The sequence below is a fragment of the Tyto alba genome, unplaced genomic scaffold (assembly GCF_018691265.1).
Source record: "Tyto alba isolate M040663 unplaced genomic scaffold, T.alba_DEE_v4.0 Super-Scaffold_10, whole genome shotgun sequence".
NCBI classification, from domain to species: domain Eukaryota; kingdom Metazoa; phylum Chordata; class Aves; order Strigiformes; family Tytonidae; genus Tyto; species Tyto alba.
The window spans coordinates 2,867,663-2,893,799 of NW_024881262.1; the positions used below are offsets into that span (position 1 = coordinate 2,867,663).

A 26,137-nucleotide genomic window follows, 5' to 3' on the forward strand; every position below is an offset into this window, starting at 1 on the left:
CAGCTCAGCGGTTTTAAAGGTGACTTGATGAAATATGTATGCAGATTACTTCAGGGCAAGTATTCTGAGCTATCAATTTATGCCAGGTCAACTCAGCGCAGCCCTTTGATTAAAGAAAACTGAAATACGATGCAGGTTTCCTTCGGCGGTCATCCCCTGAACAATGAAGTGGGGTTTGGGTTTCTGTTGCCAGAGGTGCCCACGATTGGTGTTGGTGTACGTGGTCGTGGGCTCAAGGAGCCTGGTCCTGGTGCTGTCTCGGCAGCCCACACTTTTCTGCTGCCTCCTGCCATCTTTTTTTTCCCCCCGTTCTGCACGTGAAAGTTGAGGGATGGATGTCACAGGAGAAGGAAAGGCTCTGTGGGGCGGGCGGTCTGCATGTGGCTCTGTGTCCTTCAAGCTAACTTCAGGAAACCCATCATCTCTTTGGCAAAGAGCAACAAGCACAGAGACGGTGAGAGACCACCCACATGCCACGTTGCAGAGACGAGCAGCTTCTTGCAGAGGCCAGGCCAAACGCATTGCCCAGGTGTCTTCTAGATGACAGCCAGACTTTTTGATTTTTTTTTTTTTTTGCCTTTCTCTGAAGGCCCGGGGATGGGTGAGAGTGAGGATCGTAGCATCAGGTGCTGGGCCCACAGGGTGAGGGGAGAAAGGGCAGTTTTGGGTTGTGTTTGAGCTGGCACGAAGAAGGAAGAGAAATAGGAAGAGCTGCTGGTCTGAGGCTCAGGGAGGAGAATGTCCTGGGTGAGATGGTGAGGACCGTGGTGGGGAGAAGGGGCCGCGAAGGGATGAAGCAACATCCCCCCGTGCACGGGACACAGCAGCCCAGCATCCAACCCACTCTGCTGGCTTTAACACAGGAGCCTTGAGGTGAAACGACTGCATGAGCGCTGCAGAAGTGAACACAACGTTATCTCACGGTGGCCTCTAGCTCTCTGAAGAGGTTTCCACCTCTCCCATGCCCCGTTCCCCACGTCCCTGCACCTCCCCAGCCCCAGGCACGCGCCGGTGCTCGGGCAAAGGACGCGGTTGGCTTTTCCCCGATGCGTCTTGCCTGAGTTGCAGCTCTCCCAGCCCTAAAATATCTCCACACCTGTACATTTTGCTGATGGGGAATTGTGTTGGTACAGCACTGCCTCGTTCCCGGGAAGCAGCACCAGCCCGAAACTCAGCGCTTCCCAGCCGGGCGTAATCAGCGCATTCACAGCCTTTCTTTGGGTTACTTTCATCCTCTTTCGCTATTCCAAATTTTGCGCAGGCTCCTCGTTACCCTGGTGGTTAATAGCAGCTTCAAATGCAAATCCAACAACACAAGGGTGAAATTGTGATACACAAAGGAGCCGGGCTCCTGCGCCTGCCTCAAGTGCCTCGTCCCACGGCTGCAGAGGCAGGAGCAGCCCCGGCAAAGCACAAGCACAGCCCTGCAGCTGCCAGCAGAAGGGAGGCGTAGAAAATCTCCCCAAGGGGAGCTGCATTTCAGAGATGCACTGAAGCCGAAGCTCAGGCTTCCTTGCTTTGTTAGAAAACTTAACAATGAGGAGAAATGTTTACCTGGGTTTTAATTTTTTTTTTTTTTTTTTTTTTTTTTTTTTTTTGCAGTTTGGGTTTGCAGGCCCCGCTACACGGAGTCTGGCAGACATAGGAGCTCCCGCAGCACCCAAGGGGGAAATGAGGGGTCCGAGGGGCTTCACACTGCTGAATCCATGCGATTATTACTTGATTTTATTTTCATTTTAATTTTTTATTCATTTCTTCGAGTATCTCCTTAGCCCCCAGTCTACAGGACACCCTCCTAAACCCCGGCAACTCTGCTCCACAGAACCATGCTCCCCGGCGTACCAGCTCCCCTCCCATGCTCGATAGCTTCTTCAGGACTTAACCTATGAAAATAATTTATGGTCCCCACAAGGCAGTTGTAGATTATCTACATTATGAGATTAACTCAGGATCCCACCGCATCCCAAGGAAGGAGGATGCAACATTTGGGACCCAACAAGAAGTGCTGCACCCAGTACCAGGCTGGGAGGGATGCAGGGTGCTTCTCTTTTCTGGTGAGGGGCACTTAAGTCTGGGGGGGGGGGGGGGGGGGAGCTTACCAGAGCTGGGCTGGAGTTTTGTCCAGCCTCCTGCCCCAACTCCAGCTCTGCTGCCTGCAACCCGTGCCCAGCCCCTCGCTCCCTCCTTGCTTTAGGCACTGCGATGTGCTGGCAGGCAGCAAGGAAGGCAACGTGCTCGTGGCTGCTTCAGAGCCATGGTTTTGGGGAACCTGAGCACTTGCTGAGATGGGTTCAAAGGATGGGGATTGGGGCGACAGCACCAGCGTCAAGAAAAACTTTTTAGCTGCAGAGATGTATTTGTGCTCCGCTCTCTTAAGGAATTAGCAGAAACCTCTTAGAGAAAGTCCTAATCCCGTATTGGAAAGGGGGGATTTAAGCCACCCAAAGAATCGCCGTCGTTCGGGCTGGCCGTGCCCGTGGGGCCGTGGGTGCTGCCGGCCCCTGCGTGGGACAGGGTGGTCCCAGCAGCTTTTTGCAGCAGCTTCAGGCACGGTGTCCCCAGTCTGTACCCCAACCCTGCCTCCCCCCACCGCCGTGGCAGCTGCCAGCCCACGGAAGGACCTTGCTGCAACTTTACGTGTAGGTCACTGTAATTTGCTGGGAGCGTTCACTGAAATATATTAATTGCACGCTAGAAAATAGTGAAATGTGTAATATCTTAGTAGATCTGCTGCCAGAGAGAGAGATACGAGCCAGCACAACCACTACTCAAATTTAGATGGAGGATTCAAGTTTAAAACGCTTCAGCATGGGGAGCAAGCTTTGATGTTTGTACGTGCTCAACATGCACATCCAACCTTTAATCACGTCAGTAAAATCAGGGTGCAGCTCCCAGCCATGCTGGTTAGAAATTACCTCTCGGCTCACAGTCAGTGATTTCAAAAATCCCACTAAACTCTGAGAAATACTTTCCCGGAGTTTCAGATCCTGGAGTTGTCTCTTGCTCAAGGGAAGGACAGCCCATCCTAAAGTGCAGCTTCACACTTTCAGCCTTAGTAGAAATCAGTGTAAAAATTCACTTCTTTGCAAAAAGAAAAAAAAAAAAAAGCTGTTGGGAATTATGCAGTAATTTGTCATATAGTTATGGGCTGGAGAAGGCAGCCAACGCTTGTGTAGCTTAAGTAAAATGTGAAATGCCAGTATCGTCATGAAGAGCAGTCATGAGAGGTCAGGCATGGTGCTGCGGGGAGGATGGGTGCTTGTCTGGCTCCCCACCTGGCTCCTACTGCTCCACTGCCTCTGGCTGCACACAATCAGCTCTTGGCTGGTTATTACCTAGAGGATAAGACACGCTTGCAACAGTTTGGGAGTGTAGAAAAGCTCCACAAATCTGTTTGTGGGGCAAGAAGCTTCAGGGATGCAAGTGTCCATCTGTCCTGGGCACCATGATGCTGAACAGTTCAGGTTCCCGCCACATTTCTGTTATCAAACCAGTTTGGGTTCTTATGTAAAATCCAGAAAGAAGGGAATGTGGTTCAAATTGATGGGTTATATCTCTTCCTATTTCAGCTAGATTGGAGGTGCATCTCAGGCTGGGTGGGGTTGGGGCAGTAACCAGGTTCCCTTCTCCCTTTGTATACACAGCCCAGACTCCGTAATAAGCCCACCTCAAGTACAGAAAATAATTTAAGGGATAATGAAAGCGACGAGTTCAGGCTGCGATTTTATTGGCAGCAGTTCCCCGCTGCTGAAATGTCATTTCGCTCTTCAGATAACGGGAGAAAAATTTCAGCTCTTCCAGCCTTGAGTCAAGCAGCAGGAGCCGAGAGAAGCATTAGCTTCCTGGCGACCGGCTAATTGCTCCGTCCGACTTTCAATTAATAAGTGTTGTCCGTGAGAGAGAGAGGACCCGGGGGGAGCGGGGGGCTCGGCCGCTGCGGTGGAGGCACGCAGGGTCCTGGCTGGGCTCCATGCAGAAGCAGGGAGGATCCTTCGGTCGATTTAATTTGTTTCCAGACTCCAGGGTAGGTTTGGGATTGCCACAAACCGCATCACTGGGCAAAGCTCCGGGGAAACATCCTGCTGGGAGCTGGGGGGATGCACCCGTCAGCAGCATCTCGGGGGGGCAGAGCCTGGCCCGGCCGCCGTCATCAAGAACGCCACGATTTGCCATCAGCTTTACTTAAAAAGGATGAAAACAAGCTCTTTTATAGAGTTCACAGCATGGTTACCTTCCTCGTTTTTTTTTTTTTTTTTTTTCCTCATGATGCTGGAAGCCTACCCTGCCTCCCGTCACCAGACAGGCTTGCAAGCTGGGAAATACTGCCAAAAGTGTGAGCTCCAAACATGGTTTGCACTGCTTTAGCAAGAACCAGCCGGCGCTATCCCTGTTCCCGGAGCTGTTTGAGTGGTATTTCCCACCAGGAAGGGCGTGCATTAGGATGGAGACATTTTTTTATTTATTTAGTAAATCAGCTGATTGTTAATTAACATAGCCATGATTGCGTTGTTTTGAAAGTGGCGAGTCGTGTAGGAGGAAAAGATAAAAGTCCGAAAGGATAAAAAGTCATGACATATTAATGATTGAAAATGTACGCTGGAGCTGGCAGAACAGAAAGTATTATGAATAATTCAAATGAGACAGGATTTCCCTTGCAAGGTCGAGGCATGTAAAAGGAAAGGCTTTTGGAAAGAGCAGCATCATATTCTCCCGGTGTTGCGGAGAGATCTCCATCCATCCGGAGGGTTAAGACGAGTTCAAGCTCCATCTAGTCATTCGGAGAGGAGATTATATTGGAAGCGATTGGCACCGCGGCTCCTTCGGTGGGACACGACAGCTGCTGGGAAGAGTTAAGCCAGAATCTTTGATGCCAAATGAATTGAAAGTCTATTTTTGAACTCAACTGGCGAGTCCTGGAGGAATGGCCACCGGCGGGCAGGGGAAGGAGGGAGCGGAGCCGTAGGCAGCTGGTGCAGGGCTCTGCCTGGCCCGACGAGCGCTGGGATCTCACAAAATGGCTTGAAAGAGGAGCCCGGATCAGAAGATGAATGTGAGTACACTGCAAATCGGATGCATTTAGGCTGGGTTCTGCTTTCACGCTGGCTGGTCTCTTTTTTTTTTTTTTTTCCTTTAACCACCTCTGTAGAAACACAGTTCGGGACACAGATCCTTTAAATAATGCCCAGTCTGAATGCCTGAGAGTGAGACTGTACGTCTGGCTCGCCACCTTACAAATAGTGTTGCAAACTGTAATGCAGTAGGAAAATCAGGACTTGAGCCCTTTTGATATAATCTGTGAAAAAAAAAAAAAAAAAATCCCGTACCTTGTCTGAATGAGCTCAGACCCAGCAGGATTTCTATAAGCACTGGGGAGAAAGCTAAAGGATAGTAAAGAACTTCAGTATTTCTGATTTCAGAGCCCCAGCTCAGCCTGAGCCCACCTCTCGCTGCTTTTCAGCAGCTTGCAAAGGTGTTAGGGGGTACCTAGCAAAATGTATTAACTAGTGCTCTGCATAATCAAATGTATTGCAACTCTCAGTCTGCTGATCAGCAGCCTGAAATATTTGTGGGCGCGTCTTATATTAATCTGCAATAGCAACAGTTACAACGGCAAATCTACTGGATCCTTGAGAGAGATCCTAACTCACCCTAAGTCAATATTTTTAACCTTAACTTGATTTATTTGATTAATTTTACATGGACTCTTTTTTTCTTAAAGAGTATATCAAAGGCAGTTGGCAGGTTTCTTGGTGTGACCTTAAGCTAGCTTGTGCATCTGGAAATTTTAAAGGAAATTATTCCAGCACCGTTTTTAATCTGGGGGTGTAAGTGAGACCCTGCAAGCGTCTCACTGCCACACAGGAGCCTTATGCGACTTGGATATCTCATTGCAACACATTCTGCTCAGACAGGCAAAAAATCTACCTGCGATTCCCAAGTGCGAGGGGCTGCAGCTATTGCAGTTATTTTTGGTGTTCGGCTCCGTTTGTGACTCAGCATCTTGAAAGAAGCGGCTGCCCTGGCAGTAGGTGTGCGGAGAGGAGAGGGGAGGCAGGCGGGAGCCCACTCTCGGGGTCCCTCTGTGGGTTATCTGGCTTCAGATGTTGCCCTGTGCCAGGGGAAACCCCCGTTTTGCCCCCCCCCCTCACATCCCCGGGAGGGAAGGAGCCGCTCGGTGCAGACGCTGTATCTCATGGATGTGCTCCATCCATCCTGCATCGATGGCGAGGAGGTGGCAGCACAGAAAGCACCCAGGGATGGGCAGAGCAACGAGCCCTGACTGGGAGAGGGGGTGTCCACCCCCCCCGCCTGCTCTCCTTTGGGGTTGTTTTAAACAGATTTTGACAAGGTGTGCATTCGGCTCCTTTTAGCCCGGTATTAACGCTCGGGGCTCTTAATAAAAATAAGTAAATCGGTTTTTTCACGTCTCAGAGGGGCCACAGCTTCAGCGCAGCTGAGGTTCCGTGGGAAAAGCTGGTGTATGGGTACTGCTGGCCACGCTGCCAAGAGCCACAGGAGTGATATATAATTCATTTTAATGACTCAGACGAGACACCGTTCACATAACCACATTCTCGGTAAGAGCTGGACCGTTTTGAGAAAAATTCATGATTGGAAAACGTGGCTCCGACCTTGCTCACGGGGAAAATGATTCTGCCTGAGCCGTGCACCCCTGGCCTCTGCGCGGTGTGGGGAAGCCAGAGGGAACCCCTGGCATGGCCAGCCCTCCACAACCAGGGAAAATCAGAATAACTCTTGCAGGGAGGGGAGGAAACAGCCCTTCCAGACTGAGCCATGCCAGAGCTCTGCATGGAGGAGAAGCCAAGCCGGAGCTGTGCATGGAGAAGCGATGCTGCACTTACCTACAGCGTGGAAAAATCGTGTGTACCCTCGGAAAGCAGCCTGCACGTCGCTCCTCTCCGCGTGTGATCCCTGGAAAGCTGCACGCGCAGAGCCTGCAGAAACAGGGAAGGGGCTCCTGGGCTGTATTTGGGAAAAAAGCCCGAGGGGTGGAGGCTGCAAAGCCGAGCTCTGGTCCTGAGTCTCTGCAGACCTGCTGCGTACTCTGGGGAAATGGCATTTCTCAGGCTCCCGACGGTATGACTTGTCCCTGCTCTTGCTTTGTCCCCTTTTCCAGAGATAAGGGCACAGAGGAAACTGACGTTTGTCGAGTGTTTTCTAGAGCAGGAGAGCTCCAGAAAGAGCTGGCTGTTGCTCCTCAGCCATGGTCAGCACCCCGCGGGGGTGTGCGGGAGGTGCCCCCGGGGCAGAACATCGATGCTACCACCAAGGATATCACACCTGGGGTGGGGAGGGAGAAGATACAGTGCTCCCTCTGCCCTAGCCGAGAGCCAGCCCTGCTGCTTGTCTGTCTGTCCATCCTGCCTCAACCTTGAAGGTTTTTTTCCTCCCAAACCTGCAAGAGTTATTTTCATTTTCTCTTCCCCCCAGCCTCCAAAAGCTGCACACTTATTAACTCCCATTCAATTAGCATCTCCCCTAATCTCATTCTGAGGCTAATCTCTTTCCAGTTGTGTTGCGACGTAAGAATTACACACTTTTATTTTGACGAATGTGATAAGGGGAGGAAGCTGCCTGTGCGAGGAGCTGCAGGTAGAACTGCCCTGGGCATGCGTGCCTGCCCAAGCTCCTGAATTTGTCTGTTTTTTGTCTCAAATCCTCTGGGCATGTGAAATACAGGAAAAGCAGCTTCTGGAAAGAAGTGCATCCTCGCAGAGCATCCGTGTCATCAGAGGTGGGCAGCCTGGAGGGATCCTCTTCACCACAGCAAACTCTGGGCTGTCAAAACCGCGCTTTCTTGGGTGCCAGCAATACTTTACTTCTGCCCAAAGAGCTGCAGAATACTCAAAAAAGAGGGAAAAATCCCCTCCTATGGTGTGTAACAATCCTGAGCTCTCTTAAAAAGCATTTGGGACAAAGCTATTGTCTATTTTTAAGCTAAAACTATTCTTGAGCATCATGTCCCTTTAGAGACACACGCAATTTTATCTGGCAGCCCAGTGGAAAGTGCTGGTTTGTGCCTACCGAAGCAATTCCTGATTTAACGTAGCCAGCCTCTGTTATCTTAAGTACGTTCTCATTACTTACGGGTCTTCACTGTTAAATGGAGAAGCTATCAAGTGTGCTAGAACTTAGGAATGAGTTATTCAGGAAGCACAATGACAAGAGTGCCAGGGGCGCAGGGCAGGGTGAGAGCAGCGGGGTGGCAGCTGGGGTGGGTGCGCTGGGTCCGTCTCCCCGGCTGGGCTGGAGGGAGGGAGCAGAGGATGCTACAGCTCCAGCCCCATCTCATCCTGTGCGTGTTTGGGGAGGCTTCTTGCTTTTTCCCAGAAGGAAAAATATTGAAAACTACCGAATTCTGTGATGAAGATGAGCAAACGAGGTTTTCCTTTGAGAGCAGTGCAACTTTTACACCCCAGAAATCGCGTTCGCACAAACCAAGGTACTCTGCAACCCTCGGTTTGAAAGAGTAACTGTAGATTAAATGTCAGCTTGCAAAGGTGGCAAGAGTTAGTTTCCAATTTAAAAATCCTGTTGACGTACAAGCAACTCTTGGGCTGTATTTTGTGGAGGGTTTGACACTATGGATGGGAAAGGGATTTGGTTTGGGGGACAAAACGAACGCTGAGGTCCAGTCACACCGCCAGCTCTGGGGGAGGAGGCAACACCTCAGGACTGTTTCCAGACCTCCAGCCCCAGGAAAAAGCAGCTTTGGGCTTTCAGGAGCATGTCCCAGGCCCTGGTTTATGGGGTTGTCTGTGGTGAGCCCCAGCACGAGCAGAGGCACAGGGGACTGGTCCTCACCACGCTGGGGTGGCCGGAGAGTTCCGTCCTCCATCGCGGGGACAGTGCTGATTCAGTGCCACTTTCAAGGCTTTTTTTTGGTTTGCTTTTTTTTGTGGTTTTTTTTTTTTTGTTTGTTTGTTTGTTTTGTTTTTGTTTTGGTTTGGTTTGGTTTTTCCCTGTGAGTTATTTTAGGACATCTCCCTTCTCCCAGCCCAAGCAGCCGTGCACTAAGCACGCTCAATTCTCTCTCCCTCCCGTAATTATTAACAAAACCTCCAGTGAGGCTTAGCTGCTGGTGTTAATTGGAGCACAGCACGGGCGACAGCAGCCGGCGCCAGCCCCGCTAAGAGGATTATTCACTTTCTGTTTCACCAACTTCCATTTCCAGTGAGAAAACTGGCAGCACGGGGCCGTTGCCAAAGCCCTGGCTGCAATACAAGCCATGGGGACATAAACATCCATGGCAGTGATGAGCTACACTTGTCCTACCCTTTATATAGTCTGGGTTGGTCTTGGGGGTTAACTTCAGGTTTTTTCTTCCATACAATGTAGGATCAGGCTTTAACCTGCTGAAAGGTACTTCTGTGCCTCAGCTCTGCTACCCGGCTTTCTTGCAGAGGAATGCAAACGTTGGTCCCACGCTTTCTTGCAGCACTGTCAGAAATACCCAACCCGCCCACTTTGCAGTTTAGGAATAGCTGAAGATGGAGTTTCTGCCTTGCAAGGGTCCTGTAAAATAAACAGACGAAGCTCGCAAGAGCTGGATTAAATCTACCACTTCTTCTGCACTTTTGCGCTTGGTATGTTGATTATTAAGGTATTTAAATAGATACAGTTGGTTTGATCAAGATATTATCCTGGAATGACTGTGGGGAACTGAATCTGCCATCTGTTTGGGAGCCACACTCCCATTAGACACAGCATAACCCTAACGCCAATTGCTGAGACAAAATACCAGCACCTGTATCTCGATTTTCAGTCTAAACCTTGAAGCCTTGCTGGGAATAGGTCTAGGGGAAGATGCCTTCAGCAATAACATCTCTCTCCAGCTGACTGAGAGCTTTTCTTCTGCACTAAAGCACAGGGCTCGGCTCGGGGAATACCAAGAGCTTCTGTCAATGACATTCCTTTCCGTGGCTGCAGGCAGGAGGCTTCTCCAGCCCCCTGGACTCAGATGAAGTTAACGGGCTCTATTGCCTGTCACTGTGCCTTAGGCAGAAGGTGGCATGCTGTTGAGCGTACGCAGCACGTGTTGGCTGTGCCAGTCTCCCTTGCACATCTTCCCACAGCCTCCAGCTCCCTGTCCCCAGGGCCAGAGAGGATCTGCTTTCCCATCCCAGCGCAGGCGAGCTCAGAGCTCGTGCTAACGCCCCGCAGCCGGCCGGAGCTGTAGCCTAAAGACCTGGAAATCATCCCTGTGCACCAATAATCCAGCCTTTTAACATTTACCCTGTTGTTCCCTCCGTGATAACGCAGCTCAGTCTTGCCGTGTCCTGCTGCATCATGCCGGTGTGTCACCGGTGAATAAGCAGCCAGGAGCTGGCAGTGACATTGCTGTATGCCTGAAGCTTTGCCTAAGTGGGTTACAGCCCGAGACTAGCTAGCAATACCTCTGTTTAAATAGTGCATGTATCAGAAATAGATCTCTTCGCTAAAGGAATAGGTCATGGCAATTTGCTTTCTATTTTTTGCTGTCCTACCCTGGCGTTTGTGCGTCGAGTTCAGCAGCGTCCCTCTGACCTGCTGCTCCTTAATGACAGCTTTCAGAAACAGCTTTTCGACTTTTGGTTTTCCATGGGGAGTGGGGGGAAAAAAAGCATGTTTCTCTGTCCCTGCAAACAGTGGGGGCCTTTCTGCCATGGAAATGACTTTGGCCTGATGCCACGTGCAAGGGGAGAGGTCGGGAAGATGCCCCGTCTGGGCAGGGCAGCAGAGCCACAGGCGCCTGGGACCCTTCAAACCCCTCAGCCCTCTCTGTGAGAGCTTCCCATTCCTCAGCCTTATTTAAACCCCCTTTGACAAGAGTCTCTGTACCCATCCTCTGTGATGGAAAATGGCTTTACAGGGTCAGAGGGAGCAGGGACTGTTGGTTCCCACGTCCTTTCCGCTGTCGCCAGTGCCGGTGACTTCCCTACGCGCTTTCCCGTGCCCGGTAGCTGCTTGTAGGCAACGCTTTCATCCTGTAAAATAAGCAGAGGTTTGTTTCAGTTGTTTGATTCAGCCTCAAAGCCATCCCTCACTTCACCTGGCTTTTACCCGCGTGCCCACCCAGTAACCCCTCAGCAGGATGGAGCCATCTTCCCTCCCACCACCAGCAGTAAAGAACATTATCCCTGAGATTTCCCCAGGCTCTGGGGCAGCGGGAGCTGCTTAGGCTGGCAAGCACAGGCACCATCCTGGGAAAGAGCAAAACAAGCAAGGCTCTTGCCTGCGAGGGTAGGGATGCCTACCGTGGCTGTAGGACAAGGCTGCTCCCATTAATGACACAGTGCAGTAATTGTTTACTTGCTTCGTCACTTCAATTTCCAGCACACAGATATTAAATAAGACTCCTTAGAGGAGCGGAAAATAAATTCTCTCAGAGAATTATGTTCCAGGAGATCCTATAGAGAAAAACATAAATTCATCACATGCATTTTGTAAAAACAGTTAAAAATAATTTAACTTGACACCAATAGCATTAAACGAGATTAAGAAAAGATGAAAAAATGAGCTCACCATTTAATAAGATAATTATATTAGGTACCTATCCTTTTCACCTTTTCTGGCTGTGATTGCGGAACATTCCTCCCACCACCTGCACCCCATGCGTGCTCCCACATCTCGTTTTCTTGAGAAAGAAAGACCCTGTGACAAGCCCATTGCCCGTCCACGCTGGGGTTTTGCTGCCAGCCACGCTGCAGTATGCCAACGGCCATCCTCAGCGGCCATCCCAGCTCCAGGGGAGCCTGTCTGGTTGGCATCACGCAATAAATTATAGATGATATAAATCAAATTGCAGAAGAAGACCTGTGGCTCTCACAGCAGCTCCTGTCTTGTGTAGGCACAGTCCCCATCCCAGCTTGTCCCCCCCGTTTCCTTCAGTGCTATAAACCCTAGAGCTCTGCCCATCACTCAGGGCTGGGGAAATGCCATCCCCATCAGCAGGAACCAGTGGCCAAGGGCAGGAGAAAGGTCACAATCTCAGCAGGGCGTGCAGCAAAGTCACTGCGTGGTCCACCCGCTCCCTCGTTGCAATTTTGGGGCTGGAAAAGCCACTAAACGGGGCCCGTTGCTGGAGCGAAGCTGCACCCGAAGGCAGTCAGCTGAAAAGAGCAATGAGTGATGGAACCAAGGCCAGACAAAGCACGTACAGTTGCTTTCAGGCTAATATGTAGATTTATGCAGAAAACAAATATAAAGAGCTGCATCTGTTGCAAGCGAAGTATAATTCATCATCAGGGAAGAGGGCTTGTTTCCTCACAGCTACATTTGCTGTAGTTACATATTTATTTTCCCTGGTTTTACGTGTCATGCGGGGGCTTGGGGGTTTTTTTGAAGTTACATTTCTTACTTTGAATACAGATGAGTACCAAAGTACTTCCCAGTGATGGGTGACCAGATTCCTAATGTGGTACATGAGAAATCTATGGCCATCAGCTCTTCGGTACCGTTTTGCAGAACCAAGTGGGTAAAAAGCCAGTAATCAGCCTTTGAATGAGTGCAGAGCTGTTAGTAGTGATAAGAGATAAGGCTCTCCTGGCCTTTTGGTATTTGCAATCTGTTTAGTCTTCTGCAACCCAAGGGATGATGGAGGGAAAGCTTTCTAACTGAAATTTGCCCTCTAACAGGCGGCTGATATGCATGCACATACATTTTGGAAAGCAGTTCTCCTTTGGTGCTCGAAAGGAATCTGTGACCGTGCAGCTGCGGGCCCTGACACCCTTTGCTGCCTCTTTGGGCTCCTGCTGCTATGGGGCTGCCCCACGGGCGCAGCACCCCGAGCCAGGTTATGGGGAGAACTGCAGGGAGATGCTCGGGGAGGCTGCTGGCTCTGCCCCTGGCCACAAGAAACGGGTCGGTGGTCTCAGCATTGCCTTTGTAAACACAGCTCTCATCAGCCAAAGCAGAAAGGAGAGCAAAGTGGGGGTCGTCCCCACACCACGCGGTGCTGGGCTGCCTCTAGAAAAACGAGGGGCAAAGCTGTGGAGGAGAAGGCAGTGCAGGGAGTTGGGTCTCGTCCCTGAAATTCAGAAGGTAAAAAAACCTCCCCCCCCCGACAAACTAAGAACAGTTCATTCTCAGTCTGTTTATTGAGCTGTTATGTTAATATTGCAATGCTGCGAATGGCTGTATTAAGCATATCATAAATCATTAGAGGAAAGGAAAGCAAAGCAGCAGTATGTACTCCTGTAAGCCTGAACTGCATCTAAATGTATATAGGCTCGTAAAGATGCGGAGACAAAGAAATAACAAAAGATAATTGCCCTTGACTGGAAACTGGGAATCAGCAACAGTTGTAGACTCAAAATTAAAAGGTAATTGAGCAGATTGATGGAACCTGATCCCACCCTTTGAAGGGCACCTGCAGAATTATCATCTTCAGCAGTGATTGCACCTTCCCCTCTCCTGGTGTGTAGGTTCCCTCCGCATCCCAGGTCCCAGCTGCTTTAGGCTGGGCCTATTTATGTGTAACCTGAATCCACCCCTAATCTGAACCCAGCGAGTGGTGAAAGGACTGTAAAACTTCTTGGTAAACATTACACTCAGGAAGAGATTGTTTGACTGCATAAGGAATATCATAACTTTATTTTTCTAAACCATTTTCTGTGACTCTTGTTTAATAGGTTTGGGCAAGAAATGATTCGCTGTCAGATATTTATGGCCCCAGAAAAAAATTCTCAGCCCTAAATCAGGCAGTGAGCTGGATTGCCTGAGTTGCAACAAAAATTTGGGAGAAATTCCTGAGTGTTGGTTCTTGCTCTAAATGTTACCAGCCAGACAGGATGAAATCTGCTGTGATACTGATGGAGCTGAGCGCTGTCCTCCCTGCTTAATAATTATCTTCAAGCTCCAGCTCTGATAACCAGAGGCCCCCAAGGCAGGTATCAGTCTCCTCGTTGAAGGTTAATTAAGGGGTTGATTCCTCCCCCTGCTCCCAGTGCCCTCAACCCGCAGCCCTCACCCCACACCTCTGCAGGGCAGCAGTGGTGATGCCCAGTGGGCAGGAGGGCTTTCTGTGCGGAAACACCGCGTAACCTTCTCTCCACACCTTGAAATTTGTGAGTTAATGCATTTAGAGCAACCAACATAAATATTAAGATGCGGCAGTGCTGTTGTGGACTCATGCATTTGAAATATTTCAGCTATTTCCCTACTTGCATTCCTTACCCACATGCCTGCAAAACCAGTTTACAAAAGGGAATTTTTTTTTCCACAGCCTCGATGATTATACTGAATTCCAGAGGCCTTTTGACAGATAAGGAGGATCCTTATTGACCTTGCTTTTTGTTTGCCCTAAGTGTTTTACTGGCCCTCCTGTGCCTGCCAGACTGGAACTGGCCCCGGGGAAAGCAGCTCTGGAAGGATGGAGAGCAGAAGGAAAGAGGAGTTCCCAACCTCACTGAGTGTCCACCAGCCCCAGCAATGTGTCCGTGTTGGAAAACTAGGGGATAGCAGATGTATTTCTGGCTTGGTTGAGGGATGATGATCAGGTTTCCTAAGGTAGCAAGCACATCTGCATTGACCCATCTTGGTTTCCTGGTCCCCAAGATGCCAGGTGTCACCCCTGAGGACAGTTGGGTGCGTTGGGTGCTGTCGTGTTGGGGGTGATGGGCACCCCCAGGGCGGGCTGGAGGAGATGGACATCCACACCAGGAGGAGTGGAAGGAGAAGGAATAAGGAGAACTCCTCATCTGGAGGTAACCATTACCCGAGCAGTCCTTGGGGAATGCCGCCACCGGACTGGTAATAACTTAATTGCAACGCATTTACTCCTTGAAGGGTATTTTTTGGTAATTGCCTTTAACGCACCTTTGTTAAAGCAATGAGGCAGTATTCACTTCCTACTGATTTCAGCATAATTTCAGTTTAAATATATTCAGGTGGTAATCCTCGCCTTGCCAAAGCAGTGATAAACCCTCTGGTGTGTGTATCAGCACATTTCACAGTGTTTGGGAATAAAATTAGATATCCTGGCCGCCTGCTTTGATTTCCTAAATGATAGATCTCAAGAGATTTCAGCCCTATTCTGGTCTGCCGTATTAAAATGGTCAAGAAATAATTTTAATTTAAGGGGCTTTTTTCCTTCCTTATTTTCTCCTTGATAATCCACTGAGAAGCAAAAAGGTGTGGCAAGCGCTGCTGAAAACAGAGGTGTGCCCTTTTTTCTTCCTTCCCCGCCGTTATCTTTTTGAGTATTCCCCAGATGTCAGAATGTGAATTTGTCATTGACTTTGGTCCAAGACGCTTGTAAAGAGAGTTAAATAAGATATGTAAGAGAGGTTCTTTGCCACCGGGTTCATTCATCCTTCATCCTGTAGCAAATTATTTAGAGGAAAATGAGTTTGGGCAGGACCATCTTTTTTTCTTCTCCAATTTGTACAAAGGAGAGGAGACAAAGTGGTCTTTGCAAGTGTGTTGGGACACCAGTAATGGCCATTTTGGCACCTTTATATTGCTGCAGCGGTACCGACATCGCCATCGTAGAGAGAGAGGGCTTGTCCAGAGCAGCTGTGGCTGCCCCCTCCCTGGAAGGGTTCAAGGCCAGGTTGGACGGGGCTGGGAGCCCCCTGGGCTGGGGGAAGGGGGCCCTGCCCGGGGCAGGGGGGGGCACTGGGGGGGATTTAAGGTCCCTTCCCACCCAAACCAGCCTGTGATGACAGTGGCACCGCTGGTCCCCGTGCTGTGACCCTGCCGGCATGAGGAAGACCTGCGGGAGGTCTGCGCCCCTCTGAGCCTCGGTGAGGGAGCTCGGGAAGCCCTGGCAGGGGATGAGCTGTGCCAGCAGCTTTTCTTGCTGTAAAAATCGAATCCCAGTATGGGGAACTGGAGCCTGACAGAGCCAAAAAAGATGAACACGACCTAGGAGGGGATTAGTTTTGAGAAGCTGCCGTTATCCCTCTCCTCCACTGCTGTTAGCTCCTCTGCCAGCAGAAGAGCTTTAATGAGAGCGTAATCACTCAGACTCTTGCTGCCTCATGCGGTTTCCCTCCCCCCCTCCCTTATCCCCCCTCTAAATTAAGCAAAAGATTCATTTGCAAAATTTAAATAGTTAAACCTGCAAATCCGAATGGTAACGTACAAAACCGGCGAGACCCCACATCTGCTGGTGACTACCCCAGCCTGCTAATTTTTACATGAAATGGCATTATTTTGCACGTTTTGGGGGGCAGCGTGTGGTTTGTTGCTGGAGCCTCAGTTGCAGGGATGCACGGGGCTGGCTGGGAAACTGGGAGCGATGCAGCATCCTTGTGCTTCTAACTCCTGAAGCCAAACCATCAGCATCATGGCCCGTGATAGGGATAATCTGAGTGTGCGGGGACTGCAAGATGTTATTTGTCATTTTTAAAGAGGAGATGGCCTTTCATGTATGAATAAGCAGTAGCAAAACAGCAAAAAATATTTTGAAATACCAGATGTAATGCAAGTTTTTACCCAATGCAGCAAGTCAACAGCACGCAAGGGCGTTTGGCTGCTCGAGCTTTTAAAAGGTTGTGAAGGTGTTGAGGACGACACTGGGCAGGACTGGGGCTGGAGGTGCAGCAGAGATTTGGCTATGCACCCACTCTTCCAAAATATTTCTCCCTCTGAAGCAATCACAGAATTTCTGTTCTGATCTGTGGACTGTTTTCAAGCATTTTTATCACAGGGCTCTTCCCTTGCTACTCTCAAGCCAAAGCAATCTCATTTTCTTCCTTTTCTGGTTTTATTTACTGAGCGGGGATGTATGCTGCTGGCCTCGGGGGTCCCTGAGCACTTAAACGGGGCTCAAACTCTCCCTGTAACCAAAGTACCGAGCAAAATCCCATCCCAGCATCCTGGGCAGGGGGGAAAGAGGGCTGCAGCCTCTTCTCCTTCACTTGGGACAAGACGATGCAAGAATCCCCGGTTAGATTTGATCACAGCTGCTCCCAGAACAGCCGAAATCCCATGAGGTGGGGAAATCTTCCAGGTGAGACCTTGTGGTCGGTATAAAAAAAGTTAGGGCAGGTAAAAAAATAAACCAAAGTGTCAGTGCCCGGCTGCACGGGCGAGGAGGAGATGGAAGAGGTGCGGGTACCGCCCGCGGCAGGCGGCACCGGGGAGGGAATAGCACCTCTCACAAGGGTGTATTTATAAATGCATTATAGTCATCGCTTCTGTATGAGTGATACATCCCTTTTCCCAGCAGCTCTGAGCTTAAATTTGACCTTTTTTTCATTCTCTCTGCCTACTCTGATGTCTGCAGAAATTATTTTAGAGGCCCCAATCTGCCAGCTCGGTTGTATCTGGGGCTCTCGGCATCACCTGGGGAAACAGCTAAATAACACCAACAAACACAACGGGGAGAACACTCCAGCATCCCCCCCCAAGTTGTGGCTCCATCCTCTCGCAGCCATCCCCAGCCCCTCCAGTAGCTGGTGGTGGGACCTTGCTGTGGCTTGTCCTGCTCCCTCCCGTGCTCTGCAAGATGTGCGTGGGGAGGCTGGCACGGCTCGGCACGGTTTGGCACAGCTCGGCACAGCTCGGGCAGGCAGCAGGCCAGGGCTGCCTTGCACAGGAGTTTGTTAAATCTCTCCACAGGAGCCTAGAAAGCGTGAGCGGTTCCTCCCGGCGCTATCCGGGGGCTAGGCTGGCTGCGAGGGATTAATCAAGCAAAGGGTACTAATAGGAAACAGCGACAGATGTCAAGCGTGTGTTGCTCCTATATATAATTTGGCCTTAAAATACAAATTCACGAGTTCCTGTTTGCTTTCGTAATGTTGGAAGGTGTCTGTCACCATGGTATCTGTGCCGCAGGCAGGACAGAACCAGGCTCTTCTCCACACCAAAAAAAAAAAACCAAAAAAAAAACAAAAAACGTTTTGGTTTGGTTTGGTTTTTTCCCTTAGAAATGGTGTAACGCCCATCCTGAGCTGTGGGGAGAAGCTGGGGGGTGTGCGTGGGATGGGGCTGCCGAGGGACACCCTGAGTGGAAGGAGTTTGTGGGCTCTTCTCCCTCCTCCTCCTCCCCAGCCGGTGCCGGAGCGGGGCCATGGCACGCTGGGGACAGCTGTGGTTCCTGGGACGAGGAATATTTACCAGGGTGGATATTTTAAAAATGCCTCAGAGTTAAGGCGGTGACGTGAATGAGGCCAGAGATCCTTCTGGCTCCTGCAGGCTTAGGAAGAAGAAACCACAGCTATTGCACTTGGCTTACGCCTTACGCAGAAGCTGGCAGATGCATTATTTGTCATGAAAGATTAGAATACCTCCACAGTGAGTTCAGCAAGGACAGACCCACGAAATGTGTGGCAGAAAACTTTTATAGAAGGCGGCAAATGGGTAAAAAAAAAAGCTCCTGAATAAAAATGGCCAGTGTAGGGGCCAGGGAATATATATTGTCCATCCGATTTTTGGAGGCCTACGCTCACTTGTGTGTATGCTGGGGTCCAATGCAAACTCCAGAGAAATGCTGACAGCCTTTCTCCCGCCCATGGGATGAAAAAAAAAAAAACAGAATTACTTACAGAGGGTTTGAACCAGGAAAAGGAAATGTGCATTGATCTCAGCGCAGTCCTTTTCCTTTTTAGGGGCGGTGGAAGCATAAATTCTTCATGTTCGGAGGAAACTGTGCATTCCTGTACTATCTCAGGGCAGGTAGCTTGGTATTATTTCCCTGGCAAGTCCCCAGCTGCACAATGACACTGGTCAGCTCTGCATGGAAATCAATTAGAGAGAAATCCCCTCAGAAAGCCCAGCCAGGCTTTTAAGGGAAACACACAGTTTCCTTGGACCAATTATGGGTCTAATTTGGGGCTCTCAGTGGGATCCAGGTTGCACAGGCACGAGCAGCAAACCCATTTGCTGTGAGGAACACAATCCAGTTTCAGCTGAAAGTACCCACAGGGTGCAGTTTTGTCCGCTTCCCTTGAAATGCAGCCCAAACTGAACTGGAGATCCTTTTATTGGGGCTCCTCTAGGAGACGAGAGACTAAATCAATGAGCCTGGCAGGAAAGACAGACTTGCAAAGCTGGGCAAAATCCAAGCTTTTTAAAAAGGCACAATCCAAAAGCATTTGGTTTAAAAATACCGGATCAAATCTCAGCTTCAATCCATCACTAGCTGTTGGCTTGAGTAATTATCTGAGGACTGAGTGATGCCAGGAACTCACCGGTTTCCCAGTGGGGCAGGTGGTCTGTGTGGTCCTCTAAGCATCTCTCAAAACCTACATCGGACAGCACGTCCTTTGTGGGGCTGCCCAGGGTTTGGGAGCTCAGGGTGGAGAGGAGGGTGCTGGGTGGTAGGTGAGATGAAGACCCAGCTGGAGCAGATGTTCTCCTACTTATGGGTTCGGATGATGTCTGTGGAGGCCAGGAGGAGGAAGCAGCTTAAGGGTGGTTGTGACTTCCCTGCTTCCCTCCTCCTCCCCTGACCCAAAAGCTTCTGTAATTTAGCATGGGAGAGAAAAAGCACATGAAACACATTTTAGAATGGGGTTAGAGTAGTGCCAAAAGGGTAAAATGAAATAAATTTAATAGCTTATGATAATAAGCAAACTGGCTTTCAAAATGGCCCTGCATTCATTCAATGAAAGTCGTAAGTATCTTATTTTTATGATATATTTCTGTTTCAGAATAAACTCAACATGCCTTGTTTGTATTAAAACCTCCTTGGCACTGAATAAAATAACTGTAAAGCACATTCTTTCATCTACAAGGGCTGGTGTTCACACTCTTCACCCTTTAAAATTCATATGAATTTCAAGTTTTTCATTGCGTTAGAAAAGCAACCTATTTGATGTAGGCTTGTAAAAGAGAGATATTACATATGTGTTTTGAATAACAATATCTGGTTTCTTCTTGCAAAGGGTCGAGTGGAAATATACTCTCCATGTATAATTAGAAATGTGGAGGGCTTAGTACAAGACTATAAATGATTGCAACTGTCTGTAATGAAAAAAATCATTTTTTTTTAAAAAAAAAAAAGAGAAGCTTAGAAAATCATCAAACACATGTATTCTTGTTAACCTCATGAGAGAATGCTGTCGTTTGAAGACAGGGCGGCAGGCAGGTGTTTGCAAGGTCTGGCAGTATGGAAAAGCAGTGCAGGGGCATCAACCAAGTCAACTGTGTGGGTTGAACGATGGTCACGGGTGGCTGTAACAGCCTTATTCCCCCCAAAAACAGGCGAATTTGCAATGGGAGGTGGCTGCCACCTGCATCACACCCCTCCGGGCATCGCACCCCCCAGCGCTGCACTGGGAAATTCAGTGGGCTACGTGGGAGGAAAACCCCTGCTCTCATCTTCCACGAGATGTTATCGATGCACTCCCTGCATCGAAGAAAAGAAATCTTCCTAATCAATCAGGCACACCGTGAGATCCTATAAATAAAGCTTTCCGCAGCCTGCGACTGCCAGACTGGAACCAATGAGGCAGCTCCTCTGCTTTGCTCAGCAGATATTCGCTTCTTAGGGTGGTGGTGATATTAAAATAGACTCAAATAAAGAATTACGTCCTGCAAAGTATGTCAAATGCCATCCCCCTCCTAGCCTTACAGGTGTGCAACTGGTAAAAACTTTTGCCAGTGTAATCCATTTCCAGGATCAAGGCTTAACTCTTGCTCCCTCCTGGCATTTGCTGGAATTATTTTTAAAACTGCATTTTGCACAGTGACTAGATTTATGAGTCCCAACCACAAGTGTCAGCAGCCTGGGAGGCAAGCAGGGACCGAGCAGGGGTTAACGTGAGGGTAATTTGGGTTAATCTGTGCTGGTAACCTGGAGAGCACCTGGTAGAGACACTTAACCAGAGAGAGTAATATTGTCTTGGCCAAATAAGCTGTATCACTCTTTGCCGTGGACCACAGTCCTGTTTTGTCCCTCCTGAGCTGTAGCTAGGAGCCAGGGTCTCCCAACCCATGGGGCACGCTTAGGTGGGAGAAAAGGGGGTGCCTCCACGACACCCAAGACATTTCAGGCCAAGTCTGTGCCCTGGCTCCCGGCAGCAGACAGAATCATTTCTGTCTGCCTCACGGTGCCGGTGTTTTGGTACCTGGCATGAGTTCCTGGGACTGAAATCACAACCCTCCGTGGCACTCGGGCTCTGCTGCCAAAGAGGTGAACGTTGAAGAAGACTTGTAAATCGGCAGAGTAGGCACGTCCTCCCCCCGCTCCCCGGCGCAGGTCTGTAATCTCCTCGGGATGAATAGCTGCATAGCAACGACTTCAAAAATCCCGGGAGTTAACTGCCTGCAGATGTTTCCCTCTTTCCCCTTTTCCCTTTACTCCTTTTGGAAGAACTGAGAACCCCAGGCTGGCCCTCCTGTCCATGCCACAGCGTGCGTTGCTCCCCTACGCTACAGGACATTTTTAAACCCCACGCAACCTCAAAGATGTGTTTCTTACATGGCTTTCCCTATTTCTGCAAAAAAAAACAAAACAAAACAACAAAAAAACCACACCAACCTCTCAAGCCAACTAAATGTTTGAATTAATTATAATTAAGACTAGTTGCTGGCTCTCCCCCTGCCAGTCCCCAGGGCTTTAAGAAGTTCACCATCCCCTGTATCCTGCCCTGCTGTATCTGCAGGGTCGGGTCTGTAGGTCTGTAGCCACCCAAAGATCAGAGGCCAGCCAGGTATTGCGGCATCTCGCAAATACCATGCTGAAGGTGCTCTTCTGTATGATTAATGCTCCCCATTTCAGCCCCGCAACCTTAAAAGGTCATCTTTAAATGAATTTGGGAATGGGAACATCTGCATGTTAAACTTGGCTTCGGTGACCCAGAATGTATGAACTAGATGAGGGTTTTTAGCAGAGTTATTTAGAGGCTACTCTTAACTAGTTTAAAATACTACCAGAAAAAAATAGAGGAAAGAAATTGAGAGCGTGAGAAGCAGTGATTTGTAACATGTGCCCCTACGTGTCCCCTGGGTGTGTGGCGGAGGATGCCACTCGTGGTGTAATTAATAACTAAACCACCCCACAAGCCCAGGCATCCTAACTCTGGCGCAGAAGCGATAGCGAAAGGCGCCACATGCCACCCCCTTTCCAAACCCCCTCTCTTTTTACCGCTAAAACCTGGTATTTGTAGGGTAAAACACCGTTTCCCGCAGCCCCTCTCAGGCGGAGGCCCTGCCCTGCCCGCCCCGCCGCCAGCCCTTCCTGCAGCCTCCCTCCTCCCGGGGGTCCCCCAGCTCCGGTCCCCCCCCCGCCCCAGGTGCTCTCCCAGCCTGGCCCCGGCTCCCCCCCCACCTCCCGGGTGCGCCCCGGGTCCAGTTCCCCCCCCCCCCCCCCCCCCCCCCCCGGTCTCGGTGCTCCTCCAGCCCGGCCCCGGCTCCCCTCGCCCAGGGGCTCCCCCGGCCCCGGTTCCCCCCCCCCCCCCCCCCCCCCGTCTGGGGCTCCCTCGGCTCCAGACCCCCCGCCCGGGGCTCCCCCAGCTCCCCCCCTCCCCGTGCTTCCCCGGCTCCGGTGCCCCCTTCGCCCGGGGGTCCCCCGGCTCCCCCCTCCCGCTGCTCCCCCCATCCCGGCCCCGACTCCCCACTCCCGGTGCTCCCCCGTCTCCATTCCCCACCTCGCCCGGGGGTCCCCCGGCCCCAGCTCCCCCAGCTCCGGTCCCCTCCTCGCCCGGGGGTCCCCCGACCCCAGTACTCCCCCAGCTCCCCCGGCTCCGGTGCCCCCTTCGCCCGGGGGTCCCCCGGCTACCCCCTCCCGCTGCTCCCCCCATCCCGGCCCCGACTCCCCACTCCCGGTGCTCCCCCGGCTCCGGTCCCCCCCTCGCCCTGGGGTCCCCCGACCCCAGTGCTCCCCCAGCTCCCCCGGCTCCGGTCCCCCCCTCGCTCGGGGGTCCCCCGACTCCCCCCTCCAGCTGCTCCCCCGGCTCCGGTCCGCCCCGCCCCCCCCCCCCCCCCCCCCCCGAGCCCGGCCCCGGACTCCCCCCTCGGCGGCAGCACCGCCCCCCCGTTCCCTCCCTCCGCACCCCCCGCTCCCGCCCGCGGAGGGCGCTGCGATCGCGGGGCCGCCGCCGCCGCCGCTTCCCGCCCGCCCGGGGCCGCCCCGCGGCGGCAGCGGCTCCGGTGAGCGGGGGCGGCCCCGGGCCGGCGGTTCCCGGCGGTTCCCCGCGGCCGGGCGGGGGAGGGCCGGTCCCGGATTATCTGACGCGGCGCCTTTCGCTTCTCTCCGGCAGGACTCCCGGGAGGATGGGATGGATTTAGGGAGCGACGCCGGCAGCAGCCGCTCCAGCTCGGAGTCGAACTCCAGCAAAGCCACGCCGTGCTCGGAGGGCAAGTCCTCGCCGTCCCCCAGCAGCCTGGACCTGGCGGCGCTGGACGATTCGGAGGAGGAAGAGGAGGAGGAGGAGGATGGGGGCTACCTGCCCTCCCCGCCGGCTCGCCGCCAGCCCCCGCGCTGCCCCGCCGCCGCTGCCCGCTGCCGCTCCGCTCCCGCCCGCCGCTGCGCTTCTCCCGCCGCCGCCCCCCGCCGCCCCGCCGCTCCGCGCCCGCGGCCGCACCAGCGCCCGCCGCCGCTGCCCCCGCAGGAACGGGGGGGCGGCGGGGTGACGGGACCGGGCGGGCGGCGGGCGAGGCGGGGAGGCGGCGGAGCTCAGCCCCCCCGGGAACCGCAACCGCCGGCCATGGACTGGGCGGCCCTGGAGAGGCACCTGGAGGGGTTGCAATGCCGGGAGCAGGAGCGCGGCCAACGGGCCAACCCCGCCTCGGTGAGTGGGACCGGGCGGGAGGGAGCGGCTTCGCCCCGAGGAGGTTCCGCCGGGGGGGAGCCGGGGCTTGGAGGGGAAGAGGAGGGGATGTCCTCCCCCGGGACCGGCAGCTGGGGACGGGGGGGGGTAAGTCCCTCCCGGGAGGGAACTTCCCCGGAGCATCACTGGGCCGGCTACAGAGGTGGGTTCCCCTTGGTTGGGGGGGGGGGGGTGGGTGGGTAGGAATAGCATCCTTTCCGCTGAGGGGGGCAGCGGCAGGCTAGGGGTGTCTATTCCCCTTCAGTAGGGGGAGATGAGAACCTGGTTGTCAGCCAGGATGAAAGCGTGTTTTTTACAGAAACACCACCCCCCCAAATTGTTCCGCGGTCGCGTTACCTCCAGAGTGTTTTAGAAATTGTATGGAACTTCGGAGCTGCGGGCCGCAGCGGTGCTGAGATGAACAAGCACTGCACACGCGCCGGTTGACACTCTTCCGTAATGTATGAATTAAAAGGAATCTACAAAAATCTCCTGAACCCGCTGCAGGAGCCCTCGGATGTGATGACACACGTGATGAGAGATGTGTGCCTCACCACCCACGCCCTGCAGACTTGCCGCTGGCGTGCTTGGGTTTTGGTTTTTTTTTTTTTAAGAATTTTTTTTTTTTTTTTTAAGGCATTCCATCCCCTTACTTCCTGTGAAGTCATCTGGCTCAGGAAGGTGGGGATTTCCCCCTCAATCCTTGAGTTGCAACTAATTGGTGAGAAAGCCGGGTGGGTGCTAGATATGATAAATAAGCTGATAGAGGAGTGGGACAGCTGCCGTACAGGACGCTTTTTGCAAAGCCTGAACATGTGTAGCCTCGGTGCTCTGAGGAACTGACAGGTAAAATGCTTAATTACAGTCATTTGTGCAGAAACTCAGCTGAAAAAAAAAAAAAAAAAAAAAAAAAAAAAGCTCGCTTTTGTGGTTTGGGAGCTTATTTCTACAGCGTTATCTGATAAACTCCTGCTGCCTGAGCTGCTGGCAGCATCTCAGTGTTGGAAACTCTTTGCCTCCAGGTATGTGCTTAAGCAGGTGAGGTGTCACCTAAAGAATTCTGCCTGTTCACCTCTGTGAGGATTTTCCTCCTCTATCCTTCCCTCCTGCTAGCACAAAGGCCCTCGGAGGCATTCCTGGCGGCCTCACGCCCCGGCTTGTCCTGCCGAGAGCCGGGGTTTGCAGCTCCTGCCGCGGAGCCGCGACGGGCACCCCAGGTTTGGGTGCTGGGGAGCCCAGTGCCTGGAGAGTGTCTCCCATGGGTGGGGCTGCGCTGCCAGTCCTCTTACGCTCACAAGCAACAACTGGAGTTTTCTCCTCTGCGGAGGCGAGTTTTTTCGGTGTCTGTGACCCTGCAGAGGCTTTCCTCAACCCTCCACCCAAGCAGCAGTCCTGGAGGCACCCGAACAAAGTTTTCAGTTTGCTTTCCCAGCTTTGTCTTTGCTTCTGCGATGCCAGGATTCCCCTTCTCCTGGGGCACAGGGAGGAGGAGGAGGTGTTCCAGCTCTACTCCTTCCATTTCCCACCTGGGGCAAAGGGAAAGGGCTGTTGGCAGCAGCCCACACCCTGCTGTGAAGGGACATTTCGCCTCCTGACCAGCTCGGGGGAGCTGTTTGATGTCCCCCGCTGTCCCTTCCCACACGGTTGGGACTATGTCTGTAGCACCCAGACCTATGCCCCATGAGCTGCAGGGACTCAATGCCTTCAAGGCTAACTAAAACCAGATTGAAAAGAAAAATATCTCTTTTTATGTTTTGCTTTGTTTTGTTTTTTTTTTTTTCTCCTGCCCTTGACCTTTTCCTGTGGTTCAGTATCTTGCTATTTATAACAAAACCTTACTTTGCCCTGCTGGAAGCTCAAGTGTTTGTAAACATGAAAATCATGAAGTGAAACCAGCCAGGAAGCAACTACAGAGAAGATGGACTAGCTTGCTCCAACTGCTAGCAGAATATATTAGAAAAAGGGAAATTTTAGTATTATAGGTCTTGGTTGGTATAGTCTAAATGATCTTGTCACCAGGGATGCGATGTGAAAGCAGCTGTTGCTTTGAGTGGAAGCGTTTCTTGAGCTGGTTTGCGTTATCAGGAATCCAGGGTAGATGTTCTATTAAGGGAAATAAAATCCCGCGCAACTCCTTATGAAATCAGAGGAATTGAGAGCTCTTTCTGCTGTCAGTACTTATATTTATTTGCTTTTTATCGTGCTCCAAGAGAAGGCAGGGCACAAGCTGCCGCAGTGGGATGGGACAGGAGTGACCCATCACGGCTCCGTCCGGCCTCAACCTTGCGGCTGGGCCGGTGCTGCGCCCCTCAGCATCGGGTCAGGCGTGGTGCTGGGTGCTGGGAGAGGAGCTCTGCCTGCTCCGTTCCTGCCTCCTGTCCCTGGCTGGCAGCATCCGAAGCTGGTTTCAGGAGTTTCTGGTGATCACAAGC

The 26,137-nt window shown here is 51.8% G+C and overlaps 1 protein-coding gene across 3 annotated transcripts in view; it reads left to right on the forward strand.

Annotated features, from left to right (window-relative positions):
• Positions 1 to 26,137, forward strand: part of LOC104362320 (schwannomin-interacting protein 1) — a 208,984-nt gene that overhangs the window by 140,567 nt on the left and 42,280 nt on the right. For all 3 annotated transcript variants that reach the window (XM_042793719.1, XM_042793710.1, XM_042793715.1), the window contains exon 5: positions 23,157 to 23,687. In XM_042793719.1, coding sequence (XP_042649653.1) covers positions 23,157 to 23,687 — 531 coding nt within the window. The remainder of the gene's footprint in view (positions 1 to 23,156; positions 23,688 to 26,137) is intronic.